The 23199-nt window shown below is 44.4% G+C and overlaps 3 protein-coding genes across 4 annotated transcripts; all 3 read left to right on the top strand.

The window, feature by feature from the left end:
• Window positions 1-110: 110 nt before the first annotated feature.
• LOC127142276 (cullin-9) lies at window positions 111-4091 on the top strand (the record flags this gene model as incomplete). The annotated part of the gene is given in 7 exon segments (XM_051069629.1): window positions 111-204; window positions 873-947; window positions 1212-1322; window positions 1403-1520; window positions 1608-1741; window positions 1912-2003; window positions 2103-4091. Coding segments are annotated over 7 exon segments (781 nt in total), but the record flags the coding sequence as incomplete, so codon positions are not given.
• Window positions 4092-4749: 658 nt separating this feature from the next.
• On the top strand, window positions 4750-14365 carry LOC108882367 (uncharacterized). Of its 2 annotated transcripts, none has more exons than XM_018674826.2 (19): window positions 4750-5755; window positions 5849-5899; window positions 5986-6173; window positions 6260-6302; window positions 6415-6540; window positions 6729-6833; window positions 6919-7137; window positions 7235-7381; window positions 7548-7790; window positions 7992-8210; window positions 9038-9184; window positions 9283-9519; window positions 10130-10321; window positions 10414-10671; window positions 11205-11309; window positions 11419-11556; window positions 11954-12061; window positions 12419-12456; window positions 12622-14365. In XM_018674826.2, the coding sequence occupies exons 1-19, from the start codon at window positions 5060-5062 to the stop codon at window positions 14363-14365; spliced, it is 5004 nt and encodes a 1667-aa protein (XP_018530342.1). In that variant the 5' UTR covers window positions 4750-5059. The 2 variants fall into 2 exon arrangements, with proteins under 2 accessions (XP_018530342.1, XP_018530341.1); XM_018674825.2 differs by having other exon boundaries at window positions 6726-6833.
• A 70-nt stretch (window positions 14366-14435) lies between these two features.
• On the top strand, window positions 14436-22287 carry LOC108882369 (cleavage and polyadenylation specificity factor subunit 6). The gene is made up of 3 exons (XM_018674828.2): window positions 14436-15080; window positions 15329-15440; window positions 21263-22287. Exons 1-3 carry the CDS (start codon window positions 14436-14438, stop codon window positions 21877-21879), a joined length of 1374 nt encoding a protein of 457 aa, XP_018530344.1. The 3' UTR covers window positions 21880-22287.
• Window positions 22288-23199: the final 912 nt, after the last annotated feature.

The following is a 23199-nucleotide window of genomic DNA, read 5'->3' as shown; positions in this document are numbered from 1 at the left end:
AGAGAGAGAGAGAGAGAGAGAGACACAGAGAGAGAGAGAGAGAGAGAGAGAGAGAGACAACACACACATTGGTAATGATGATGAAGGTGGTTGTGCTCCTCTCTCCTCAGTATGACCTGTGCCAAGTGTAACCACGGTTTCTGCTGGAGGTGTCTGAAACCATGGAAACCGACGCACAAAGATTACTACAACTGCTCCGCCATGGTTGGTTCACACACGGTCACATGATCACAACAATCATCCAATCAGAGCTTCTCTCTGATAATGATCTGTGCTGAGCTTTATCCTGGTTCTGAAACACAAACGTCAGTGGAGATGAGAACATGTTCAGTGTTTGTGTTGAACATGTTCCTGTGTGTGGTTTGGTTCTGGATGTTTGATTTATCAATGTTCTACGAACAAACTGTAAAATATGTCTGACTGCATCAGCAGGCAGTGAACACAACACTTACCAGAGCCACAGCTGATCACACGTCTCAAAGAGTTTCAGGAAATGTAAAGTGTTACTGAACTCATCGATCGTTAGGAGCTGATTAGATTAGATAGATTTGAGAATGAAATTTAATCTAAAATGAATTTTTAGTTGTTCAGATGAAGGAGTGTTTGTTACATATGAACAGTCAGACATTTGAAATAAAAACAAGAAGAATAGAAACAGGTTCTATTGTTGTTAGTTTAGTCCTGACTGAGCGGGTCGACAGGAACCACTTCCATTCAAAGTCCAAATTATTCCAAAGCTGCTTCACATTTTCACAAACGAACAGCAGGTGTTGTCAGAGCACAGGTGAGTTACCGATCAGCAGGTGTTACTGTTGAGCCGGTTCTCCTGTCATTAGTGTATTTCCTGATTCATGTTGTTGTCGTTCCTGCAGGTGAGTAAAGCAGCTCGTCAGGAGAAGAAGTTCCAGGATTATAACGAGAGATGCACCTTCCACCATCAGGCCAAGGTACGACACCGATCCACTGCAGACGAGAGCTGCAGGACCCGACGTTCAGTTTCATCTTTATTAGGACGAGAATTTCCACCACCGGGACTTTTATTATGAAACAGCTAGAGGACTTTTATTTTGAAGCAGACCCTAATGTTTAAACTGCAGACTAGCTGGGGGGCTTTTACTGTGAAATGAGCAGAATATGTTTATGAAGCAGCCAGTTTGATGATTTTAGGACTCGGTCTCTGGAGTCTCAGTCTGTTTCTGTGTCTGTTTCAGGAGTTTGCGATCAACCTGGAGAACAAAGTGTCGTCCATTAACGAAGCTCTGCAGATGAAGTCGCTGACCTTCGTCATCGACGCCTGTAAAGTCCTCGCTCAGGCTCGAAAGGTAAAACCGTTGCCATCGTCAGAGTCTGATCCTGCTGAGATGTGTCAGGTGTTTACTGTGCCCTGCTCTGCTGTCTGCAGGTGTTGGCCTACTCCTGCGTCTACAGCTACTACAACCAGGAGACGGAGAAGATGGACGTGATGGAGCAGCAGACGGAGGCTCTGGACCTGCACACCAACGCCCTTCAGATCCTGCTGGGTCAGACATCACACACAGGGTTTCTGTGGACTGAACTGCTCTGACTGTTTGTTGACTGTTTGTTGACTGCTTGTTGTGTGTTTCCAGAGGAGACTCTGCTGCAGTGCACCGACCTGGCCTCATGTGTCCGGCTGCTGAAACCAGAACACCTGAACACCGGACTGGAGCTGATCCGACGCATCCAGGAGCGCCTGCTGGCCATCCTGCAGCACTCCACCCAGGTAACCAGCCTGAAACCAGTTTAAACCAGTCTTTAAACCAGTCTGAAACAGTGTGGGTTTTAAAATGAACCCTTTGAGTCTCTGGTGGTTCAGAATCTAAACGTCTGTGTTGTGATGAGTCTGACAGTTTGTCAGGATCAGTGACAGTTTCCTGTTTCTGACCCGTCCAGGACTTCAGGGTGGGTTATCAGTCCAAGAGCAGCCAGGAACCAGAATCCACTCAGGCCTCCAACCTGTCCAACCACACCGACACCAACAAAGTGTGAGTACGACACCAGAGGAGGAGACAGAGGGAAACCACCGCCTCAGATCGTCCTGAGGTTGACGTAATGAAACCTGTTTCCTCTTCTTTGGTCCTCAGGTCGAAGTCGGACCGAGCGTCGGACTCTGGAGACTCTGACAACAACAACTACACAGGTGAGGATGGCGGTGAGGAGGCGGAGGACGAGGACGACGAGTACGATGAAGAGTATGTCCCAGAGTGGCACGAGGACTACGACGAGGACGACATCGACTGAGGACGACTTCTTCTCCGATGACGATGAGTCCGAGAACCTGGAGAGGGACTTCAGCCCCTTCGACTGAACCAGAGGGAAAACTAAAACCTCCCGGAGTCAAAGGAAGAGAGAGAGAGAGAGAGGACGAGTCAGGCCCCCGCCCAGCTCCGCCCCCTCCTCACCACCATTCGCTGCCACCTGAGAACGTCAGGAATGACGGGAGACGATCAAAGGGACGTCCTCCTTCACCTGACCCCCACCCCAACACAGCTGCACTCGCTTTTCCACTTACTGTATTTTACCTTCTGTGTTTTCATTAAGTCGCAGTACGGAGGACGACGAGGGTCACATGACGCAAACAACACGGCCTGAGTTTGAAAGTCTGAGAGAAAAAAATCTTGGTTTAATCTTTAAATTATGAAAATAAACGTTTGGTTCTAAATTCATTTTGACGTGAAAGTCATCAAACAACTTCTCTGTCATTTGTCTGGTTCCACTCTGAAACCAGTTCAAACCAGTTCAAACCCAAACTAAAAATGATCTTAAATCATGTTAAAACCAGTTTAATCCCACTCTGATACCAATTAAGACCCAGTCTGCAACATTTAAGGCCAGTTTGAGACCAAGTCTGAAACCAGGTTAAAACTAGTCTAAAATCATTTAAATCCAGTCTGAAAACACCAGTTGTAAACCAGTCTTCAAATCAAGTCTGAATCCCAGTTTGAAACTGTTCACGTTTATCGTCGTTCTGAAACCAATCACAACCCAGTTTGAAACTTAAAACTAGTTCTACAACCAGTTTGAACCAAGTCTGAAACTGGTTCAGAAACAGTCTAAAACCAGTTAAATCTCAATCTGAAATCTGTCTGAACAACAGAAACCAGTCTTTCAGAAAGTCTTTATTTTTCTAAAAATTCAGACATAGATTTTAAATCCAGTATTTTCTGTCTCTGACCCTGAATTTAAATCCGGACTTAAATCTCAGACCTTCTTGTTGTTGTTGGTTTCTCGGCGTCTCCTCCATACTGAACCACCTCGGCTCTGTCCTGGTTCTGGATCTCGGTGGTTTTGGTTTCACCTGAAGGATCTTTTCCAGAGGAAGTCTGTTAGTTTGATCTTTGACAGAACAAAATGTTTGTGTTTGTTTTTCCTGCTGCTGCTTTTTGGTCAGAAAAAAGGGATTATTAATCCAGATTCAGAGACGGTTAGTTCACCTGTCGTTCATCTTTTTGTACCTGATGTAAACTCAGTTAGACCTTAAAGATATCTTTGTTTCTTTCATCACACGTTCTGCCTTGATTTATTTTATGATGGAGGTTGCCTTCATTTGAGAGTAAAGAAAAATAGAAGCGATTAAAAATGCAACACTTCCTCTGTAACTGTTCTCAGATTTAGATTCACTGACAGCAACAGTAAGAAAGTTTTTTTTACAGGATGTTTCTATGCATCTGAAGAAACTGATGTTGTGTTGAATGAATCAACGCTGACGGGTTGAATCCTGAGCAGAGTGTCTGTAGGAGCTGTAAATTCTGACATCAGCCTCTGAAGTATCACTGCAATAACTGATCGATCGATTATCGGCTCACTGTCGCGTCATTTGCTAAGCAAAGACTCTGTCACCTGCTCTGTTTTCTGTCTTTAAAAAGGACGTTGTGAGGATGAGATTTTGGGTTTGTTGTCGAGAACTCGGCGCTCTGCAGGAGTCGAGGGATATCTGATATTCCAGCTCCTGTTTGCTGTAATTTTGAGAGATCCTATATTCATAATGTTGATGTTCTATAATGTTCTTTCTGGTTTCTTTGTTGAAGTCGAGCGACTTCAGCCAGCAAACTAAATAAAAGCTTTTTCTGCTACGCTGCAGAACGACTCTGATTTCTGCTTTAAACACAGGAGAAGTCTGTGTTTAATAAACCACAGGTTCAAACAGGAAAGGTCAAAGTTCATCACAGGTAATCAGTGAGAAAGGATGAATCTTTAAACTCACGACCTTCAGTTATTGAAAGTAATCAGTTATTTTTCAGAATTAAAGTCTTGTCATTTTGCTTTAAAACAGTAGCAGAGGACATTTATACAGTGATGTTGGTAAAAATAAGAATATTATTCTTCATTTATTCACTGCTTTTACTTATATTAAGGGAGTTTTTCCCTTAATGTTTCTGTACAGTTCCTTTAATTAAAGTTTTAATGGGATAATAAATGAATGGATTATAATCACAGGTTTAAGTGCTTTAAGGGGTAAAACATTAAAATGACCAAATAATACGAAAGTCTTCATCTGATGTTTTCAAAGTAAAATCTTTGAACTTTTAATTTGAAAGTTCCTGCAGCAGTGAGATAAATGTAGAGCAGTAAAAAGTAACGGTACTCGGTATGAAAGTATGAAATAACTAAGATACTAGTAAAGTTCGAATGTCTCTTCACTGTCCTCAGTTTACTGTATAAATCCTGTCCGCTGTGTGAGGACGCTGTAGTTTCGTTCTGTCGCCTGTTGGTGGCGGTAAAGGATCTAAAACTTTGTTGTTCGCCGCCATTAAACTTTAGAGAAGAAGAAGAGCAGCACTCATCAACACTTCTGTCGGTTTGTTCAGAGTTTGGATTAAAATTCTTTATTTTCTTCTGATAAATGTTGAGTTCACCGACTCTGAGTGAAGTTAGAATCCTGATAGAAACCGATAGAAACAGTTGAGTGAACCGATGAGTTTGACTGAAGTCGTTGTTGTTGATTAGCAGCTAACTGTAGCTACGTTAGCCGCCTAGCTCCGGGTCTCCCGGTGTCTCCGCCGCTCCTCGCGTCTCTGAGCCGCTTCAGTCCGGTGAGGGGATGGGACGGGGTGAGGGACCGACGCGGGGGCGGCCCCACATGGGACCGGGCGGAGACAGACCTCCGTTCGACATGGGTCCGCCGGGATGGGGCCCTCCTCTGCCCGGAGGCTGGGGTCCTCCGCCGCCAGACGGATGGCCTCCGCCGCCCGATGAATGGGGGCCTCCGCCCCCGGATGGATGGGGTCCTCCGCCGCCTGGAGGATGGGGACCACTGCCCCCTGAAGACTGGGACCTTAGAGGGCCTCCGCCTCCCGGATGGGTACCGAGGGGACCGCCGGGCTGGGGGCCTCATCCCGACGACTGGCTGCCTCCTCCGGAGGACTGGGGGCGGCACCCGGACGACTGGAGACCTCCACACCCCGACGACTGGAGACTTCACCCCGATGACTGGAGACCTCCCCGCGAAGACTGGAGGAGACTTCCTCCCGAGGAGTGGGGCCCCGACAGGCCCCCCCTCCCGGCTGGGGACACCCGGGCTGGGGTCCCGAAGGTCCCCCTGAGCCATGGGGACCCGAGCCCGGTCCCCCTGGACCTGTCCCCCCTGTCCCTCCTCCGGGCCTGCCCCCTTCTGTGGGGATCCCTCCTCCGGACCCGGCGGCCTACGGACCAGGTGGCCGTGCCGCCGATCCCCCCTTCAAGCTGCGTCCCTCCGTTCGGGTTCCCAGCCTTCCCTCCCCCCGGCTGGACAGAAGAGGTGAGCTGCCCCCCCCCCGTCTGTGGTTGGATGTGGATCAGGTTCAGACCCTGTCCCTGTAAACGCTGACCGTTTCCCCTCTGGTGTTTTCAGGCTGTTGCAGAGGAGCCGATGCCGAACCCCCCGCCGGACCAGCCTGAGTGGGTGAGTACAGACCAGGTCCAGGATCAGGACTAACTGGTCTGAGGTCTAGTTCAGGTCTTCAGCTGGTTCATCTGTGTCTTTGTCAGATCAAAGCGCTGATCTCAGCTCCGGCCACTGACTCGACTCCAGGTGAGACTAAAAAACCCTCGGAGGAGTCCGTCACCAAAACTCCTGCTGCTGAACCTGCCGCCCTGAAACCTGCACCCAAACCCAAACCTGAACCCAACAAGACTGCCAAAGCCCTGGGCCTGCTGGGAAAACGCACATTTGATAAGTAAGTGCTGAGGCTTATGACTCTGTACAGGTGAGTCACCTGCTTCATGGTTGTACAGGTGTGAACTGCTGTGTTTGTGTCCTCAGGCCTCCTCCAGGCCGATCCACAGGGATAATCTCCTTCATTGGGGTAAGAACTGACCTGACACCTGACACCTGGTCTGTCAGGAACAGAACTCAATGTCCTGACCTTTGACCTCTGCCGCTGGTCAGTAACCTGTTCCTCTGTCTCTGGTTTTCAGCCGACGTTCGGCTACATCGAGAGAGAAGACCTGGAGAAGTTCACCTTCAGCTTCGACGCCTTCTTTGGAAACCCCAAAGCCATGACGCCCGGGGTCAGAGTTCACTTCACTGCCTGCAAGGAGAAGGTGAGACCGGAGACCGGAGACGTCTGATCCTCTCTCTGCTTCATATAAAGTCACAGTTGATGTGTTTGTTTCAGTTTCCTCCTGATCAGACTGGTTTCAATGCTTCTCTCTGTTTCCTTGTGTCTGTGTCTCAGGTTTATTGAACACTGGCTGATTTTAATGTGTTTGTTGTTTGTGTTTTGAAGCAGAACAGTCTGATAGCGACAGATGTGAAAGTGGCTCCAGGGGGGACAGAGAACGTGGACACAGAGATCTATGAGGCCGTGGTCAGTCAGCCCATCATTGAGCCTCAGGTCAGTTTAGACTCCTCCTCCTCCTCCTCCTGCTCCTCCTTTCTGTCTCCTGTCTCTGACCCCGTCGGTCTTTGTTGTTCTGCAGCCCGGCGAGCGTCAGTACCCCGGTCAGGTTCACGTGACCATCGGGCCCCTGAGGACCAACCTGGTGTTTGACAGGAAGGACAGCACGGTGACGCTGCTGAAGAACGACCAGGTGCTCATCAACCTGCTGACCGACATCGTCACAGAGAAGAGGAGAGCCACCAACATCAAACCCAAGATCCCCTCCACGTTCAGCCACACCAAGGAGACCAGGGAGAAGGTCTGAGCTGCAGAGCCGGGTTCATGTGTTCCAGCTGCATCAGGGTCTGGATTCTCCTCTGTCTCTCAGTCTGAACTTGTTGTTTCTGCTGCTGCAGGGCGTCATCATCAGCCTGAAAGACGACGAAGGCGTCATCAAGTCCGATGAACACGGCGAACTTTCCTTCGACACCAAAGAGAACTTCAGTGACGTGGAGTTCACCGCTGAGGACGTGAACGAGGAGGTGGAGTTCACTGTCATCACGGTGAGGACTCAGAAACAGGAGTTGAAATATTTCATCATCACTTAGTTTGTTGATCACGTTCTTTACTGACTGTTGAGTCCAAACAGTCAGACAATCAGCGTCTGAACAGCTGGACTCGGGGCTTCAATGAGTCCTGACGGACATTTCTTTCTTTTGTTTTCCTCAGTTGAAAACAGGGAAGCGGGCGATCAGGATCCGCCGGGTGAAGGAGCCACTGCTCCTCACGCTCTGCACCGCCACCGCCGCCGTCGCCGAGGAGCTCAAGGCCGAAAACGGCGACAGCGACACTGACGCAGACTCCACGCCGCTCAGAGGGAAGGCCAACACCAAGCCGGACCTGGGCCCCACCATGAAGCTGGACACGGAGCTGTACGAGGGCATCGTCAGCCAGCCCATCATCGAGCCCACGGTGAGACGTCTGAGGTTCAGTAGAGACACAAAGACGACGCCGTCTTTAACATCTTATTCTGCTAAATATAAAAAGTGTGAGAATGAGTCAAAACCAAATGATCCAGATTTTTAAATCTTTAATGACCCGGACCAGTTTGGATCTGGATTAAAAACTGTCCTGTCTGTGTCGCTGCCCTGACGCCGCCCGCTCTGTTTCCAGCCCGTCATGCCGGGTTACCCGGGTCAGATCCATGCCAACATCGGCCCCGTCAGGACCAATGTGACCTTCGACCACCGGGACTGTGGCGTGACGCTGCTGAAGAACGACCACGTGTTGATCAACCTGCTGGTCGACATGGTGACCAGGAAGAGGAGGGCGGCCAACATCAGACCCAAAATCCCCTTCACCTTCAGCTACACCAAAGAGAAGAGAGAGCTGGTAACTCACCTGTCTCCTCTCTCACCTGTCTCTGTCTCCTCTCACCTGTCTCCTTTCCTCTGTCTCCTCTCACCTGTGATTAAACACTCAGCTCATGCAGTGAAACCAGCGTCAGTTAAACAGATGAAAACTTTAAATCAGATACAGACTCAGCTCTGAGGAGAGAGACTGAAAGAAAATTAATGATCATTTAAAGACACAGGAAGTCATTTTCTACACTGTGCAGTCTCTCAGTTAAAGAGTTTTGAAGCAGTGAGGGATCATGGGAGTTGTTGTTTTCACCACCAACAAACAGAGCAGCTGATTAAAACCATTGTGTCTCTGAACAGGAAGTAGTTTTATTTTACTGTTTAACAAAATAAAATCGTCCATGTATGTAAACATGGCTGTGCGATAACTACTCTGCTTATCTGATCAGGTTTTGTTCCTCTGATACGTTGATCTCTGACCTCAGCTGTAGAAGGTGTTGACAGAGACTGACGCCATCTTGTTTTTACATTACTGAGAGGGTTGTGACTGTAGACTTTACAAAACAAGGAAAACAGGTCTGAGTTCAGTAAAATGAAGTTTAAGTTGCAGCAAACCCAGAATGTAACATCCCTGTCTGAGGACAGAGTCTCAGCAGGTTAAACATGAAACTTCAAACTGGATAGAAAGACAACAACACTGATTCACAAACAAAGAGGATGTGACGCCATCGACAGGTGACTGAATGTTGCCTTGATTAAAATCAGATTTTAGAGGTTTAGAAGTTTGAATCTATTTACCTATTTTGTTAAGAAAAAGCACCATCTGGTTCCAGCTCATCAGGTGTGACTGTCTTTCAGGGCATCATCACTTACCTGGGCGCTGAAGAAGGCATCGTCAACTCTGAGGAGCACGGAGAGCTTCCCTTCGACATCTGTGAGAACTTCAGCGACACCGAGTTCAACCCCAGCGACATCCACAAGGAGGTGGAGTTCACGACCGCACTGGTGAGTCTGATGGAGACGAAAACCAGACCTGCTGGACCACAGAGGACAGGAAGTGAACTGAGTCTCACCTTCTGGTCTTTTTTTTCCTGTCTTTGCAGGTGAAATCAAAGAAGAGAGCGATCAGGCTGAGGAGGACAAAAAGGGTCGAGGACAAAATCTTGGAGGAGCAGAAGAAACGGGAGGAGGAGGAGAAGAGGAAGAAACAGGAGGACGAGGAGAGGAGGAAACAGGAGGAGGAGGAGAGGAAGAGGAGAGAGGATGAGGAGCGAGAGAAGGAGACGGAGAGGAAGAAGAAGGAGGAGGTGGCAGCAGCGCTGGCAGCCGCCAAAGACAAGGTCAGAAGCCGACGAGAGAGAAATCAGATTCATGACGAGACGGAGACACTGAGTTCAGTTCTTACATTTTAACAGTTTATATGACAGGTACAGAGTTTAGTTTAAAGTTTAGCTTATTTTAGTTTAGTTGTTTAAGATTCAGAGTAAAGTTGAGTTTAGTTCAAGGTTCAGCTTAGTCCTAAATCAGAGGTTTAGTTTAATTTAATCTGGTTTACATTAGTTCAGTTTAAAAGGAGATTTCAGTTTAGTTTCATGTTTAGAAAAGTAGTAGTCTGAGTTTTAGTTTAATTTGACTTTATTATGGTTTAAGGATTAGATTTATTTAGTTTGGAGGATTAATAAGTTTTAAGATTTAAGTTTTGTTTAAAGTTGAGTTAAATTTTTGACTTCAAATTTACAAATCCAGTTTTTTTCATCACCTCGTACAAACTACAAATTAATTAAATATCTAAAGAACCGAACACGTCACCAGCAGTTTTCATATTTGTTCTCATTCACTTAAAATAATCATGATTAATTGTTAACTGTAAGAGATTCTGTTTTTATCCACTTCCTAAAAAGTGCAGTTTCACCTTCAGTTAACAAACTGCTGGTTCTTGTCTTTCTGCAGTGGACGCCGCTCGGCTTCAAAATGAGAGACCCCGACACGCTGGACGACATCAGCAAGGAGCGATTCGAAGGCACCGTCCTCAAAGCCATCTCCAAAAATCCACGTAAGGAGGTGAAGAAGGACCTGGAGGAGAATGAGGAGAAAAACAGAAGAGGAGGAGACTCTCACGGCCAACAGATGCTCCTTGGACAGGTTAAAAACCAAACCCCTGCAGCCCTGGAAATCCTGCAGAAGTCCTGGTTTTGGTAAAAGTGTAAATTGAATTCACATTTTTCTTCTCGCAGGTCAAAATAAAAGTGGAGAAAATGGATGAAGATGGGAAGGAAGAGGCAAAAGGAAAACCTGACGGAGAGGACAGGAAGACGGAGGTGAAAAAGGAGGAGGATGAGGAGGAGGTGAAGAAGGTTCAGGCGGCTGGAGGCGGAGTCAAATCAGATCCAGAGATGGGTCGGCTGGTGATGACCATCGACGGTCAACAGAAACAGCTTGCCTTTGGCCCCAGAGACCTGCTGACCTCAGCCACCATGTTGGACGGAGACAAGGTGAGCGTCTTTCCCAGTGGGTCAGGTGCATCTTCACCAGGTGTTTAAATACACCTTGTTTCTTAGACCCAGCAGCCTTCACTGTACCAAAATGACTGGAGTTGGTGTCTTTGGTTCTTGATGTTAAAGTTCTGACCCTGAAACAGGGCTCAACATTATAACTGGCATTGTAACTATTTAAGGCCTCCAGGCCAGTGAATATACTGACATTAAAGCAAACTAGAACTGAATTTTACATTATTTTTCTGTAATGTTGTTTTGCCGATGATTTTTGTGCGACCATATCTATTATTTACTGCTGCAACATCAATGCTTCAAAAACACCTATGCTCCTGTGCACTGTGGTTGAAAAAAGAAAAAGAAGAAGGAAATGTCCCCGGACGACTTGAGGGGGAGAGACAGGGAGAACGAGAAGAAAAGGGAGAGAAAGTTCCAGCTACACTGGCGAGACAGCTGAAGTTTTCTGGAGCATGAGCTAGCATGAGAAATAACTTCAATGTCATCCTCTGCTGAAATGTGTCTAATGTGTTAAGGTGCGTTTCAACATCGCCACCCATCGAGAGACCAAAGAGGAGCGAGCGACCTACGTGGAGATTCTCCCCGACTCCTTTGAAGAGTCGACTGAACAACGTCGACACGTAAGACTTTTAACAACCATCCAGTCGTATTAAACTGAATTGGACTCATTGTTGAACTACAAACCAAACCCTGTTTTAATTGTTTGTCTCGTGATGTTTTTCTAACCAGGGTATTGTGATTGAATTCTCTGAAGACTCTGGACTCATCAAATGCACTCAGAACCCTCAGCTCTACTTCCACATGTCTGAAGTTATCGAGAAGAAGAAACTGGAGCTGAACGAGAAGGTTGAGTTCAGCGTCATCCCAGTGAGTCCTCCTCATTCTCTCTACCTTCTTCGTCATATTCAGTTGAAGGATAAGAAAGGCAAGTTCAAGGCTTTCATTAGTCCTGTCTAGTTTTGCATCCTGACATCAAAGCGTTCAAATCAGTTTGAACTTCCTGTGCAGAAGTAAACCAGTCTAACGTGTTACTTACTGTCTTAATTTTCCATTTTCTAACCTCCGTGTAAAAGTCATATTTAGACACACATTGTTTAAGCAAACTCTGTCCAGATACTCTGTAGAGTTTGTCTCAGATAGTCTCAAGTTTTAGATTAAGAGTTCCAGTGGAGGATGTAGGACTAAATCAAATGTCCTGGGTTGTATAATCTATTTCATCTTTGACATGTTTGAGTAAAAACACGGCTATTATTGTTTCCTCAAGCATGAAACAGCAGAGGGAGGAAATCAGGCCATCAGGATAAAACGTTACACCGAAAGCGTTTTCCTCCCTGCTCGGAAACTTGGTGGTGTTGGGGCAACCAAGGGAAAGGTAAGGAGGACTGTTTTTGTATTTACACAGATAAATATAAAAGAGAAAATATAAAGAGCTAACAGTTTTTGTTAATTTTTGAGTCTTTCTGTACTCACGTAACAGTATGTAATTTGTAGTTTGTTTCTTTTGCGTGTTTGTGTAGTTTGTTCCATTCATGCACAAAATATTTATCTTACTTTAACGCAACTTCTATGTCATTTCAGGAAAGCAAAGCTGTACTTTCCTTTTAATAATGATAAGAATAACAGTGTTACTACGAACTAAATTAATTTACTAATTCTGTGTGCAGTTACCAAATGATAAAGTGGAGATAACTGTTTACTGTAACTTGTCTAATATGTGTTTGTTTGGTAGATGACCATCAAGCTGGCAAAAGCTTCAGGAGACACTGAGTGAGTTGTGAATTCATTTATGTTTTATTGTTATCATTCATTTCTCTATCTGTTGTGTAGAAAGTAATGCCATGGGTAGATTAGCAGAAAGATCTTGTTCTTATGTAATTTGTATCTGGATATAGAGATACAAACTTTGTAATGTGTCTTACTTTGACGTTTCAGGAAGGAAAAACCAGAGACAGACAAACTGAAGGCGGTAGTGAAAAATCTTCGAGCTCAGGATAGCAAGACAAGTGTCAGCAGACGGGATTACAGCGCTACTCGACGTAGACATGGCCGCAGCAGGAGCAGAAGTAGGAGCAGAAGTCATAGTAGGAGTAGGGCTAGGAGTAGGAGTAAGAGTAGAAGTAGGAGCAGGAGTCCACCCAGAGACCAGTTTGGACGCATCATCAAAAGGAGACGCAGCAGCAGCATCGACCGTGACCGTAAAAGCAGCAGGTACAGGCGAAGCCGAGAGAGGTCACATAGGCGATCCAGAAGTCGCAGCAAGAGCCACAGCAGGAGTCGAAGCAAGAGCTCCAGCAGGAGCCGCAGCAGGAGCAGGGAAAGGAGCAAGGACAGAGCCAGAAGGAAGAGGAGCAAAATCAGCAGAGACCGTGAAGAAAGTCACAAGAGGAGGAGGGACCTGAGCCCTCCTCCCAGACGTGGTGGAGTCATGGATGACGAGCTGGCAAGGAAGAAGCGGGAGCTGGAGGAGCTGAACGAGATGATTGCCTATAAAAAGTCACTGGTGGACATCGACCCCAGAGGACTGGACCCTGGACAGAGGACCTGCATAGACTATGACCATGGCAGGATCGCTATGCCACTCACAGAGTATAAACCTGTTCGGTCCATCCTTAAAAAGCGACCTGACGGATCTGAGTACCACCATCGTCCTCCTCAACCCTATGATGATCCTTATTATGACCGGCCATACAGTCCGTACCAAGATCGGCGGTACAGTGACCACTACGGTGATCTGTACGCCAGCCGTCCCTACACTGATCGCCCTTATGACCGTCCTTACAGTGACCGCCCTTATGAAAGTCGTCTCTATGGTGAACCTCCCTATGTTGGCCCTCCGTCTGCCAGCCATCGTTACACTGACCGCTATGATGTTTACGATGAACCCTATGACGATCGATACTATGACCCAGCATATGCAGACCGACCTTACAGTGATGCATATCGCCCTATAAAACGGAGCCAGTCTCCTGAACCCCATGGTCCCTCACCGTCTTCACAGTCAGCTTCTTCCAGCCAACCTTCCTTGACACATGCTGTTGCCACTTCATCTTCCCAACCTTCCTTCAGACCTCCTTCTCCCACAGAACCACCTCCAAGAAGCCCATCCCCCAAACTGAAGAACACAACACCACGTCAGTCACCTCCAGCTGAGAAACCACCCCTGGACCGTTTTCTTGACATGCTTAATAAAAAGGTAGATGCTGAAAAGAAGTCAGCACCGATTCATCTTCAGGATGACCTACTGCCTCATGAGAGGGCACTTCAAGATGGCGGGGGGTTCTCACGGATTGTGGGATTGACTCAAGAGCAACCGAGAAGCAGTCAAGCTATAAAAGAAGAAAAGGTGCAACAAAGCCCTAAACGGTCCTCAGTAGAGAGAACAAGCGAGGAACCAAAGATCAAAACAGAACCCTACGACAAGATACAGAGTCTACTCCGTACAATTGGCCTGAAGTTGAGTACAGGAGATGTGTCCAAACTGGCAAGCCGAGCCCAGGAGAAAATCTACAGCCCAAAGTCCTCATCCACAGAAAGGGAGACTTTGTCATCCTCAAGAGAAGAACTGCGAACAAGTAGAACCAGTTCAGTTGAATCTGATCATATCCATTCTCCCTCCCCTGTCAGGTCCTCCAGTTTGGAGCCACTCAGCAGACATAAAGCCTGTCTCAGAGTATGAAGGATTCCTGGACCAGCAAGAGTTGGAGGTGTTAAAGAGGGCACAACAGCTGCAAACTCTTACCAAGACAATGGGGAGTACCTCCTCCACCACTCCTCCAAAACCACCTCCTGGGCCCCCACCTGCTCAGTACCAACGTCTACCTCCACCAATCAACTGGCCACTTGGAGTCACCACCCAGGGTTCCCCAGAACAGAGCTCCACAGCCCCCAACATGAACACTCCAGCAGATGGTCAACCACCCCAGAGATTTGGATTTCCTCCTGGTCCACCTCCTGGACCTCCTCCGCGACGTCCAGGACAGTCTCCCCCCGGACCTCCTCCAGGACCTCCACCCCGGCGCCCTCCTGGACAACCTCTTTACACGGCATCCTCCAGTCATGCAATCTTTCCTTTTATTGGCCAACCTCCTACAGCTCCATCCCCTGACTCTTCTAGTCCTCCGCAGCCTTTAACCACTGCTGTGGTAACACAGATACCACCATCATCAGTTCCAGCAACATCAAGTCCTGCAAGCAGTGACCAATCATCCATCTCTACAACAGTGGCCAGATGCCTGAAGGTCATAGAGACCGTTAAATCTCTGGCTGTGCAGCCACCAGCCAAACCAGTCAAATCAGTCCAGTTCAGTTTACCCACAGAGTCTTCATCAGCCCCCAGTTCTCAGAGCTCAGCAGAGAGTGACGATGATGTCAAGATAAAACAGCAGGAGAAGGTATGATCAGCAGTGGTACTACTGTATTCAAACCTTTTAACTTGAAAGTAAAAGTAAACACTGATGTACTCAGGAATGGCAAGTAAATGAACTCTGATAGAGTTAAGACTGGTTTATTGCACTAATACCAAGATTGTGGTTTTCTGAAGCACACTTCCTTTGAGGTGATAACTAATTCCTCTAGAGGACCTCCATGTTTCAACTGCAGAGCATAAAGGCTTGACAAGGTATTTGTGTTTGTTTTGCAGCTGGATTTGTATAACCAGAGGATTTTGGAGAAAAGGGAGCAGCAGTTCCAGGAGATGCTAGCCCGCAAGAAACAAGGAGAGAGGAACAAGGATGGCACACTGATTTCCCCAGGTATCAGACTTGTTGAATTACATAGACATTAAACGTAACCAGTGATCTTTGAATTACAAAAAATATGAGTCTAGCATTAAGTAAGGTTATGTTCTCTGCGTGCTTCAAAGATTTAAATACATTTTCAAGTTAACATTTTACAACTGCATGCCATTTCACTTTTAGGGCTAAAGACAAAAGATAAACACCTTGTTTTCTTTTTTCTTTACCTAGACAGGTACTTTGAGCAGGATAAAATCAATTTCTTTCTCTTAGAGTTATCCAGGCTTTGGCAAGAAGGCCAAAGATACTAGATTAGCCACATATCTAGAAATAGACATGGTAGAGATGATTACATGATACAAGTATTGCTTAGTTTTGTCAAGATCTGAATAACGTATTCATACATATGAGTAGCAAGGCCTAATTATTCCGATTAGACCCTGTGATAGAGACCAGTCTAGTTCTAAGCTAGATTTATGCTCCTCTGATGACACTGTCTTGCAGTCCCATCACAGATGCCAGTGAGATAGGAACTGATTTAGAATTCAGTACTGGATTTCATTCAGTTGTTGTCAATCCATCACAATGCTACACAACGGTCTTGCGCGTTATTGAGGTGACATTGGTCACTTCGTGATAGAAATTGATGATTACAGCATGGTTTGTCCTGGACAGGGCTTTGCTAGTGTGCATTGTCAAGCAGCTCTTCTGCTTGCCCAGTAGCACCAGTATATGTTTATATATATTTCAGAGTTGTAGTTAGCTACAGTGGAACTTGGCATATTAATCAAGGTTCCACACATAGATACCGCTACATCTTCACACGGAGCCATAAAGCTGTCGTTAAGGTTACCTATACGTCTTAAGTGCTTTGCAGTGCTACAAAGATCAGTCGTTCTTCTGTCACAAAGGTCAGTCGGTCCTTCTACAGCACACGTTAGCTGAGCCTAGTGGTCCGTCCCTGCGATCAAGAAAAGAAGCCAACTCCAGTCCCAACTCCATCAAGTAACATCTTTTTCCTCTTCCTATTGTGACTCCTCTGGTATCTAGCTTTAAAGAAATCAATATCAGTCCAAAAAGCACTTTATAGTCAGATGAGATTATGAGAGGTTAAGATAGACAAGTCTTCAGTAAGGTTAGGTTTGTTTGAAGTTTTTAAATACTAGAGCAAATTCAATACCTGTGTTTCAGTACTGATACCAACACTATATACTTTTTCATACTTTATTTGATTAAAGTATAAGTAAACAAAACTATGAAATGAACTAAGCATTAGATACTGACTTGAGTGCCTGAGTTTTCAGTACTTGACGCTACAGACACATTTGGGTCACTTGCAAAAACTTTTTTAGGAGTGATTTCTAGCCAGAGTTAGCTAGACATGTAGTTACAGTGACACTTTTAAGTAAGATAGGTTTTTTTTGGGTTTGGGTATCAAGCTTAAATACAGATACACTCAGTGGTCACTCGGTTGGTATGCCTTACCTCGACATCTCCATTCACCAAATGGTGAGTCTGATGCTTAAACATGCCGTGGGATAGTTTGTGTTACATTTGAGATTGCACAGACATGAAAAATAGATTATTTTTGGATCGATGGAAGAACCAAAATACCTCCAGTCATGTGTCAAAGATTATTAATTAATTTTGAGACCTATTCAGCCTCAGATCATCAGCAATGTGAAGAAGGCAATTCTGGCTTTGACTTGTGTCAGTGAAGAGGAAAAAAATGAAGCTATTATGATACGTGATCCCTAAAACTGACAAAAAAGTTGGAAATTGTAACTCGATGCAGAAGATTTAATTCATTATTTTTTAAAATTGATGCGAGTGGCTTCTGCTTGTTGTCATTTGTTTCTAGGTCTTGATGAGGTCATGGTTGGGTCGTCCCCACAATTTATGGGCGACTTTTGACTGCATAGAGTGGTTGTACTTCAACAGTGACCACTGAGTGTATACACAGTACAGCTAGCTGAAAATGAAACTGCTAAGCTTGGATTTGATCTGTTCGTTAATGGTAAAACACTGTGAAGACTGAGATATCAACATGCTGTGTCCACGTAAACCCAGAACTTGCCTTCAGCATCCAGGATCAACATTGTAGGAGGAAGACCAAGATAAAGGACAAACCCCCAGTAACGCCCAGTCTGGACTACTAATCGTAGTACTGAGAGGTAGCACCTAGCATGTAGTACTTTGGTGGTACTACTCATTCCTACTTAAAGTTGGCTAGCGGCTCTCTCATGTCAACCAGTTATGTAGCTGACACAGTCTGCTACAAAAGACATGAAATGCACTCAAACAATATTTCAGACTTCATTTAGATCATGTTTTGTGCAGCCTGAAGGTGACTGCATCAGGAGCACACCTGGTCCAGGACTCAGTAGGCCTTTAGGTTAACATGGCTTTTACTGACATGGCTTCAATAGTCCAGGGTACAGTTCAGTAAGAATTGCAGAGATGTGAACATTGCGGGTTGTATTGTTCAGAATGAATTTAGGCGCCATTCCAAGTCTAACATAAGCATAAAGAAAATTCAGAAGGTCCATTCCTATGTGAATTGTAGGAATGGTTTTGCCACATGACCTTGACTTTGGTAAATTACATGGTTATATCACATCACCTCAGTTTTTTAAGAATTTCGTACAGCTATAACTTCGGTCCGTCCATCCGCTAAACAGAAATGTAAGTCATGTTCCTTAAAGCCTTACAAGTGTTTACTGAGCCTTTCTACATCAAGGCCTTACTTGTCCTGGAATAACTGAAGCTGTTAAAACAGCTTACCTTCTGATTTTTTACAAATTAATGTAGGTTATTTTTTGATAAGTAGTCAAATTCTCCAGGTTTTTTTTTTTTTTTTTTAAATTGCAGAATTTTGTGTTGTACATCGAATATAAAGAATGTTGCGTTTCCTCTGGTGCGTCTTTGAACCAGATCCTAGTAAAGCTTTTCAGGGTAAGTCAAGTTTGCTCAATTGTTTATTTCAGACTTCGAGAAATGTAGATGTGTTTTCTGGATATCCAGATAAATAATATTTTAACAGAAGACCCAGAAGATCACTTCTAATTGTGACCAAGCAAAGTAAAGCCTTCCTGATTCATTTGCACTGAGAGAAGTTGAACCACCCAGTTTGTCAGCCAGGTAATACCCTGTTTTAACAATACACTAGAAAATGTAGTACTGCTAAAACAGAAGTTATGTCCTTGCAGGTTTGTTTCATGTTGTGTTTGCCTCTGAGCTGTGATGTCACTGATGGTCAGGCATTAATTTGACATTAAAAACATTTGAGATTAAACCTCATATCTTTTAGTCAGAGCTCTGTATGTGGGAGAATCAACTCAAAATAAGAAGGCCAATAAATTTGACTAAATTTGAGATGTAAATTGTTTTCAGCGCCTGATGTGGCATCACATCCCAGATTTACATATATGTCTGGACTAACTACACTAATACACAGTACTTGCAGTATTTTAAACTGGTGGCACAGTCACATGTTTCACCAGCAGATAAGAATCTGCTTTTACTTTACTGTACTGTATATGACCTTTGTAAGCAGTGTTTTATTCAAGTCACCAAACCTCAAGTCCAAGCTGAGTTTCGGTTCTGCGTTTTACTCTGAGTTCACACCAACAAGTCGATTAACACAAGGCCATATTAGAGTCATCGCATTCATGGTCAGTAACAAAGGTCATGGCTGAGTCATAGAGGTAAGGTTGGCATGAAGGACAGACAGAGTCCTCACTTTTAGCCGTCAACTTTATGAGCAGTAGCCAATTATTCTGTTTTTGTAAACCAAAAAGTTAAATGTCTTCTGCATGGTACTATACGTGTATGTTTACCATTTCTGCTCGACCAGAGATTATTTACTAGAACTGTACTAGCTTGTCTTTTTAGTTTGTGAAACTAATGTTAGCTTGGGAAGCTAACACAGAGAGCTTTTACTATCGGGTTAGCGGTTGTCACTCAGGAAGCTAATGTAGAGAGAACATCATGTAGAGTCGACTGGATATCGTTAGCTTTAGCAAATTTCACACATGATTAACTATTAATCTGTCATCAATACGGTAAGTGATCAACTCTATACCTATAACACGTATAAATGTGACCCACCTTCGAGTGTCTCAGTGGTTATTCTTAACTATAACTCTTGAGTAATATGTAAGAGCTTTCACAGACACAATCTGTCATTTTTTAAAGAGATTAAGCAAACTAAATAAATACATCTCCTCACTTTGCATCACTGTAAATACCTGTGAATGAGACTGTCGCCCTAGCTCGTCGTCGGTGATGGTAAAATTTTGAGTCAAGTCACTGAAACTGGGGCTCAGATCTGAAATGTGAGGATTCAGGCATTAAAAACTAAAGGCAGATCAGAGGTTCTTAGCAAGGTATCATCTCTGTTAGTATCCACAGTTTTAATATGTGCTAATGTTAAATTTAGTGTGTATAACAGGTTCTATATTTATAGACCGACTGAAGGGCTTGGGAAAATAATTAATCCAGGCAGTTTCAGGTCTGTTTTTGCTTTTGTTCAGTCTTTGAATCAGCACAGTTCTGTCGTCTCTCAGTCATCGTTTGACCACTTCTGCAGTTGCGTCACCCAAACAACAGTAGGCCATCTGCCATCCTTCTCGTTTTTGTGCATCTAAATCTACTGTGATCTCTGTCACACAGCAAGTCTCAGCTTTACATTTACCAGTTGCTGCTCAGGTAATTTCCACAGTCCAATGACTGTTCACAGGACAGACAACCAGACTCCAGTTTAGATCCGTTTGGTTTAGACTAAAGCGGTTTTGAATATAACTAAATTATCATTTTATTTTCAAGGTAATTCACTTGATATAATATCCTTATTTTAGAGTTTTTGTTTGCACTTTTGTTGAATGTTATGTTTCTACGTGAAGCCAGTATTAACAAATGGTTTATGTACATACAGTAAATTCAACATTTAGCTAGGGCAGATGATTGAATACACAGCTAACAGTCCTCCAGAGCTGCTCAATTCTCTATCTCGATGTTAAGTTTTTAATCATGAATGCAGTTCTATTTGAAAGTGCTCAGAAGGTTTAAAATGAAAAAGAACAGTGAAGGTAGGTGATAATTTTGATCTCTTGATTCTAAGATTATATGAAACCGAACACTGTGCGTAGATTTGATTAAATATTCACAAAGATACATTTACCACAAACACGTTTCTGTCATATTTAGGTTGTTTGGTTTTACATTTGAATGTTTTTGGGTTATTACTACATCTGAAACAATCAAACTGTGAGCTATAGAACCTGATGATTACCTCTCCTTGTGCAGTATTTATTACTTCAGTCATTTACATGATTGATATAGTGAGCTAGAAAGCTTTAACAAATCAGAAGGTGCTATTCAGTTTCATGACGAATAAGAACAAAACGGAAATAAAACAGTGTATTATACAAATAGTTACAAACAGATTGAGAAGGCGACTTTGAGCAGAAATAATGGTGAATATTGGTCGTTGTAGTCTGAAAATCAAGGGCTGGTTTCATAAAGATCACCCGGCTTCAGTCTGACAGTCATATTTCACCTACATGCCAGTGGGGATCAATCCATCTTCTTCCAGAACATCTGGATTTTTCCACAGTGGATTTGCTAAAAGACTATTTTTAATTTTTGTGTTTCTGTGTAGTTCACATTGATGACAACGTTAGTTCTACAACAAATACTGGCCAAAGTCTGCAGACCAGTCCAGCAGGTCTTTGTGTAACCAGCCCAGGGAGGTCCGGTGTCAGAGAAGGTTTGGGATCATCTAGTGCCAAGGATTCTTAAGACTGGGTCTTACAAATGTATCATGTTAAAATTTCCAGGCAAGACGATCAGCAGTGAGCCCAGGAACGTTTGGATTTGTGGTCATTCACTGGTGTATTGGGCCGAATCACGAGCCAAGTCTCCAGAGGTAGGTATGCAGCTGGGAATGGACCCCAGTAAGGTGACCATCTGGTGGAAGGGCATTCAGGGCATGACGTGGTCCCAGCTCCTGCCCCAGCTCCACCAGCTCAAGGTCACCTGGCCCAACCCAGAAGTCCTCATCATGCACCTGGGTGGCAACGACTTAAGCACCGACAGCCCCACCGACCTGCTGGCCTCTGTCAAGAAGGACCTGACCTCCATGAGGAGCATTTTTCCGCAGTGCGTCCTCGTGTGGTCCAACATCCTCCCTCGTAGGGTGTGGCGCCACTCGGCCGACAGCCATGAAGTCGATCTGGTCCGAACCACAGTGAATCGCAGGATCCAGAACATCATCTCAGAACTGGGCGGCACTTCGCTGACCCATGACAACATTCGTTGCGGCGCAAACACAGGACTGTACCGCGCTGACGGCATACACCTGTCCCCCAAAGGCATCGACTTTTTCAATCTGAACCTTCAAGATTTTCTGGAGAAGTGGGAGATGGAAGTGAACAAGGCCTCTGAGAAAAGTTAAGAGGTGTATGAGTTATTCTGTCATTTTTATGCTCTCTTTTATTTCTGATGATAGCTAGGCAGTCACTTTGATTAAAATATCTGCAAAGACTTTATCATAAAACTCCTTTTAAAATATCCAGTCATGTGTTTGTAGTTTCAGTTTACCATAAGGAACTGTTAATCCCTGTCAGTCTGACCTGAAACAATAAACTTGGTATTAGCTGCTCTGCTGCTCTCCCTCAGTCTTTTATCTTCTGCAGTTATGGAAAAGATAAACTGCTAAAATACGCTTTTTGTTAATGCTGATTAGTTAACGTTATACTGCGGAGACAGACTTGCTCTTACTGCAGGTCAATGTGTTTGAAATAAAAATGGGTTGTGCTTTGTATTTTTGTTTGAAAATAAAAGATAATTCGTCAAGTCTTAAGACTTTTTTTCAGTGCCGGGTGATTCGTGATGAGGCCGGTCATACGCCCTGATGTAAAACACATCAGAATGAGTTTATTAGTCTGCCTGCTTTACATTCAGTTGACATTTATTAATGACCAGATGATGGTTAAAGAATCACAGACTGAGTTATTCAGTGACAGTTTCCAGACCAAACTAGTTAGTGTGAGATAAACGATTCTACATGCTTCATCTTTAACTTGTTTTCTAACAGATGAATAAACATCTTCTTTCAGATGGTAAATCGCCAGTGATGGGGCAGGTTATCGACCGGAATATCGAATATATATCAAACTGTCAAATGTCTGGTCAGAGTCAGAATGTTAACTTATTGTTTGATCAGATACTTTCTGATCTATTTTGTCGGTTTTAGACTTTTTTTATTCAGGCAAGGTAAGTTTATTTATAAAGAGCTTTACGCTGACAGACATACATTAAAAATAAGACTTGAAGAAAACATTAAAACTGCATTTAAAGACAACAGAAACAATCAGCTAAATCAATCAGATAAATAGTTTAAAATGTTTTTATGTTTGTCATTTATTGTTGAGCTTCATTAAATACTGATGTTTTAATCCCTGATGTGAATGAGCTGACAGGTGGAGCAGAGCTCAGGTGTTCAGGAAGTCTGTGGTTCAGTGAAAGTCAATTCTGTCTGTGAAAATGGACGTCATCGTCCTTGTCCAACACCTCACCTGTTCACCTGATCAGGCCCTGGTTCCCCAAGATGCAGGAGGAGATCAGTGGTCGCCATTTTGACACTGATGGTGACGTCATTGCTGCCCTGAACATTTTCTCAGACTGAGCTGACTTTTAATTTTCAACCACCTGAAACAGAAAAACCACAGAAGTCATTAACTTCAAACTTTCTGCAGAATCAGTCAGAGAGTTG

This window comes from Lates calcarifer, unplaced genomic scaffold (assembly GCF_001640805.2).
Source record: "Lates calcarifer isolate ASB-BC8 unplaced genomic scaffold, TLL_Latcal_v3 scaffold_6_14, whole genome shotgun sequence".
In the NCBI taxonomy this organism is placed as follows: domain Eukaryota; kingdom Metazoa; phylum Chordata; class Actinopteri; family Centropomidae; genus Lates; species Lates calcarifer.
This window is presented reverse-complemented; position numbering and strand designations above follow the sequence as displayed.

Bases quoted from the DNA above. Each gene is read 5' to 3' on its own strand.
- LOC108882369 (XM_018674828.2), top strand. From the start codon at position 14,436: ATGGGGAGTACCTCCTCCACCACTCCTCCAAAACCACCTCCTGGGCCC. The intron at 15,081-15,328 runs GTATGATCAGCA...TTTGTTTTGCAG, and splicing joins AGATAAAACAGCAGGAGAAG to CTGGATTTGTATAACCAGAG. The intron at 15,441-21,262 runs GTATCAGACTTG...TAAAATTTCCAG, and splicing joins TGGCACACTGATTTCCCCAG to GCAAGACGATCAGCAGTGAG.
- LOC108882367 (XM_018674825.2), top strand. From the start codon at position 5,060: ATGGGACGGGGTGAGGGACCGACGCGGGGGCGGCCCCACATGGGACCG. The intron at 5,756-5,848 runs GTGAGCTGCCCC...TGGTGTTTTCAG, and splicing joins CCCCCGGCTGGACAGAAGAG to GCTGTTGCAGAGGAGCCGAT. The intron at 6,541-6,725 runs GTGAGACCGGAG...TGTGTTTTGAAG, and splicing joins TCACTGCCTGCAAGGAGAAG to CAGAACAGTCTGATAGCGAC.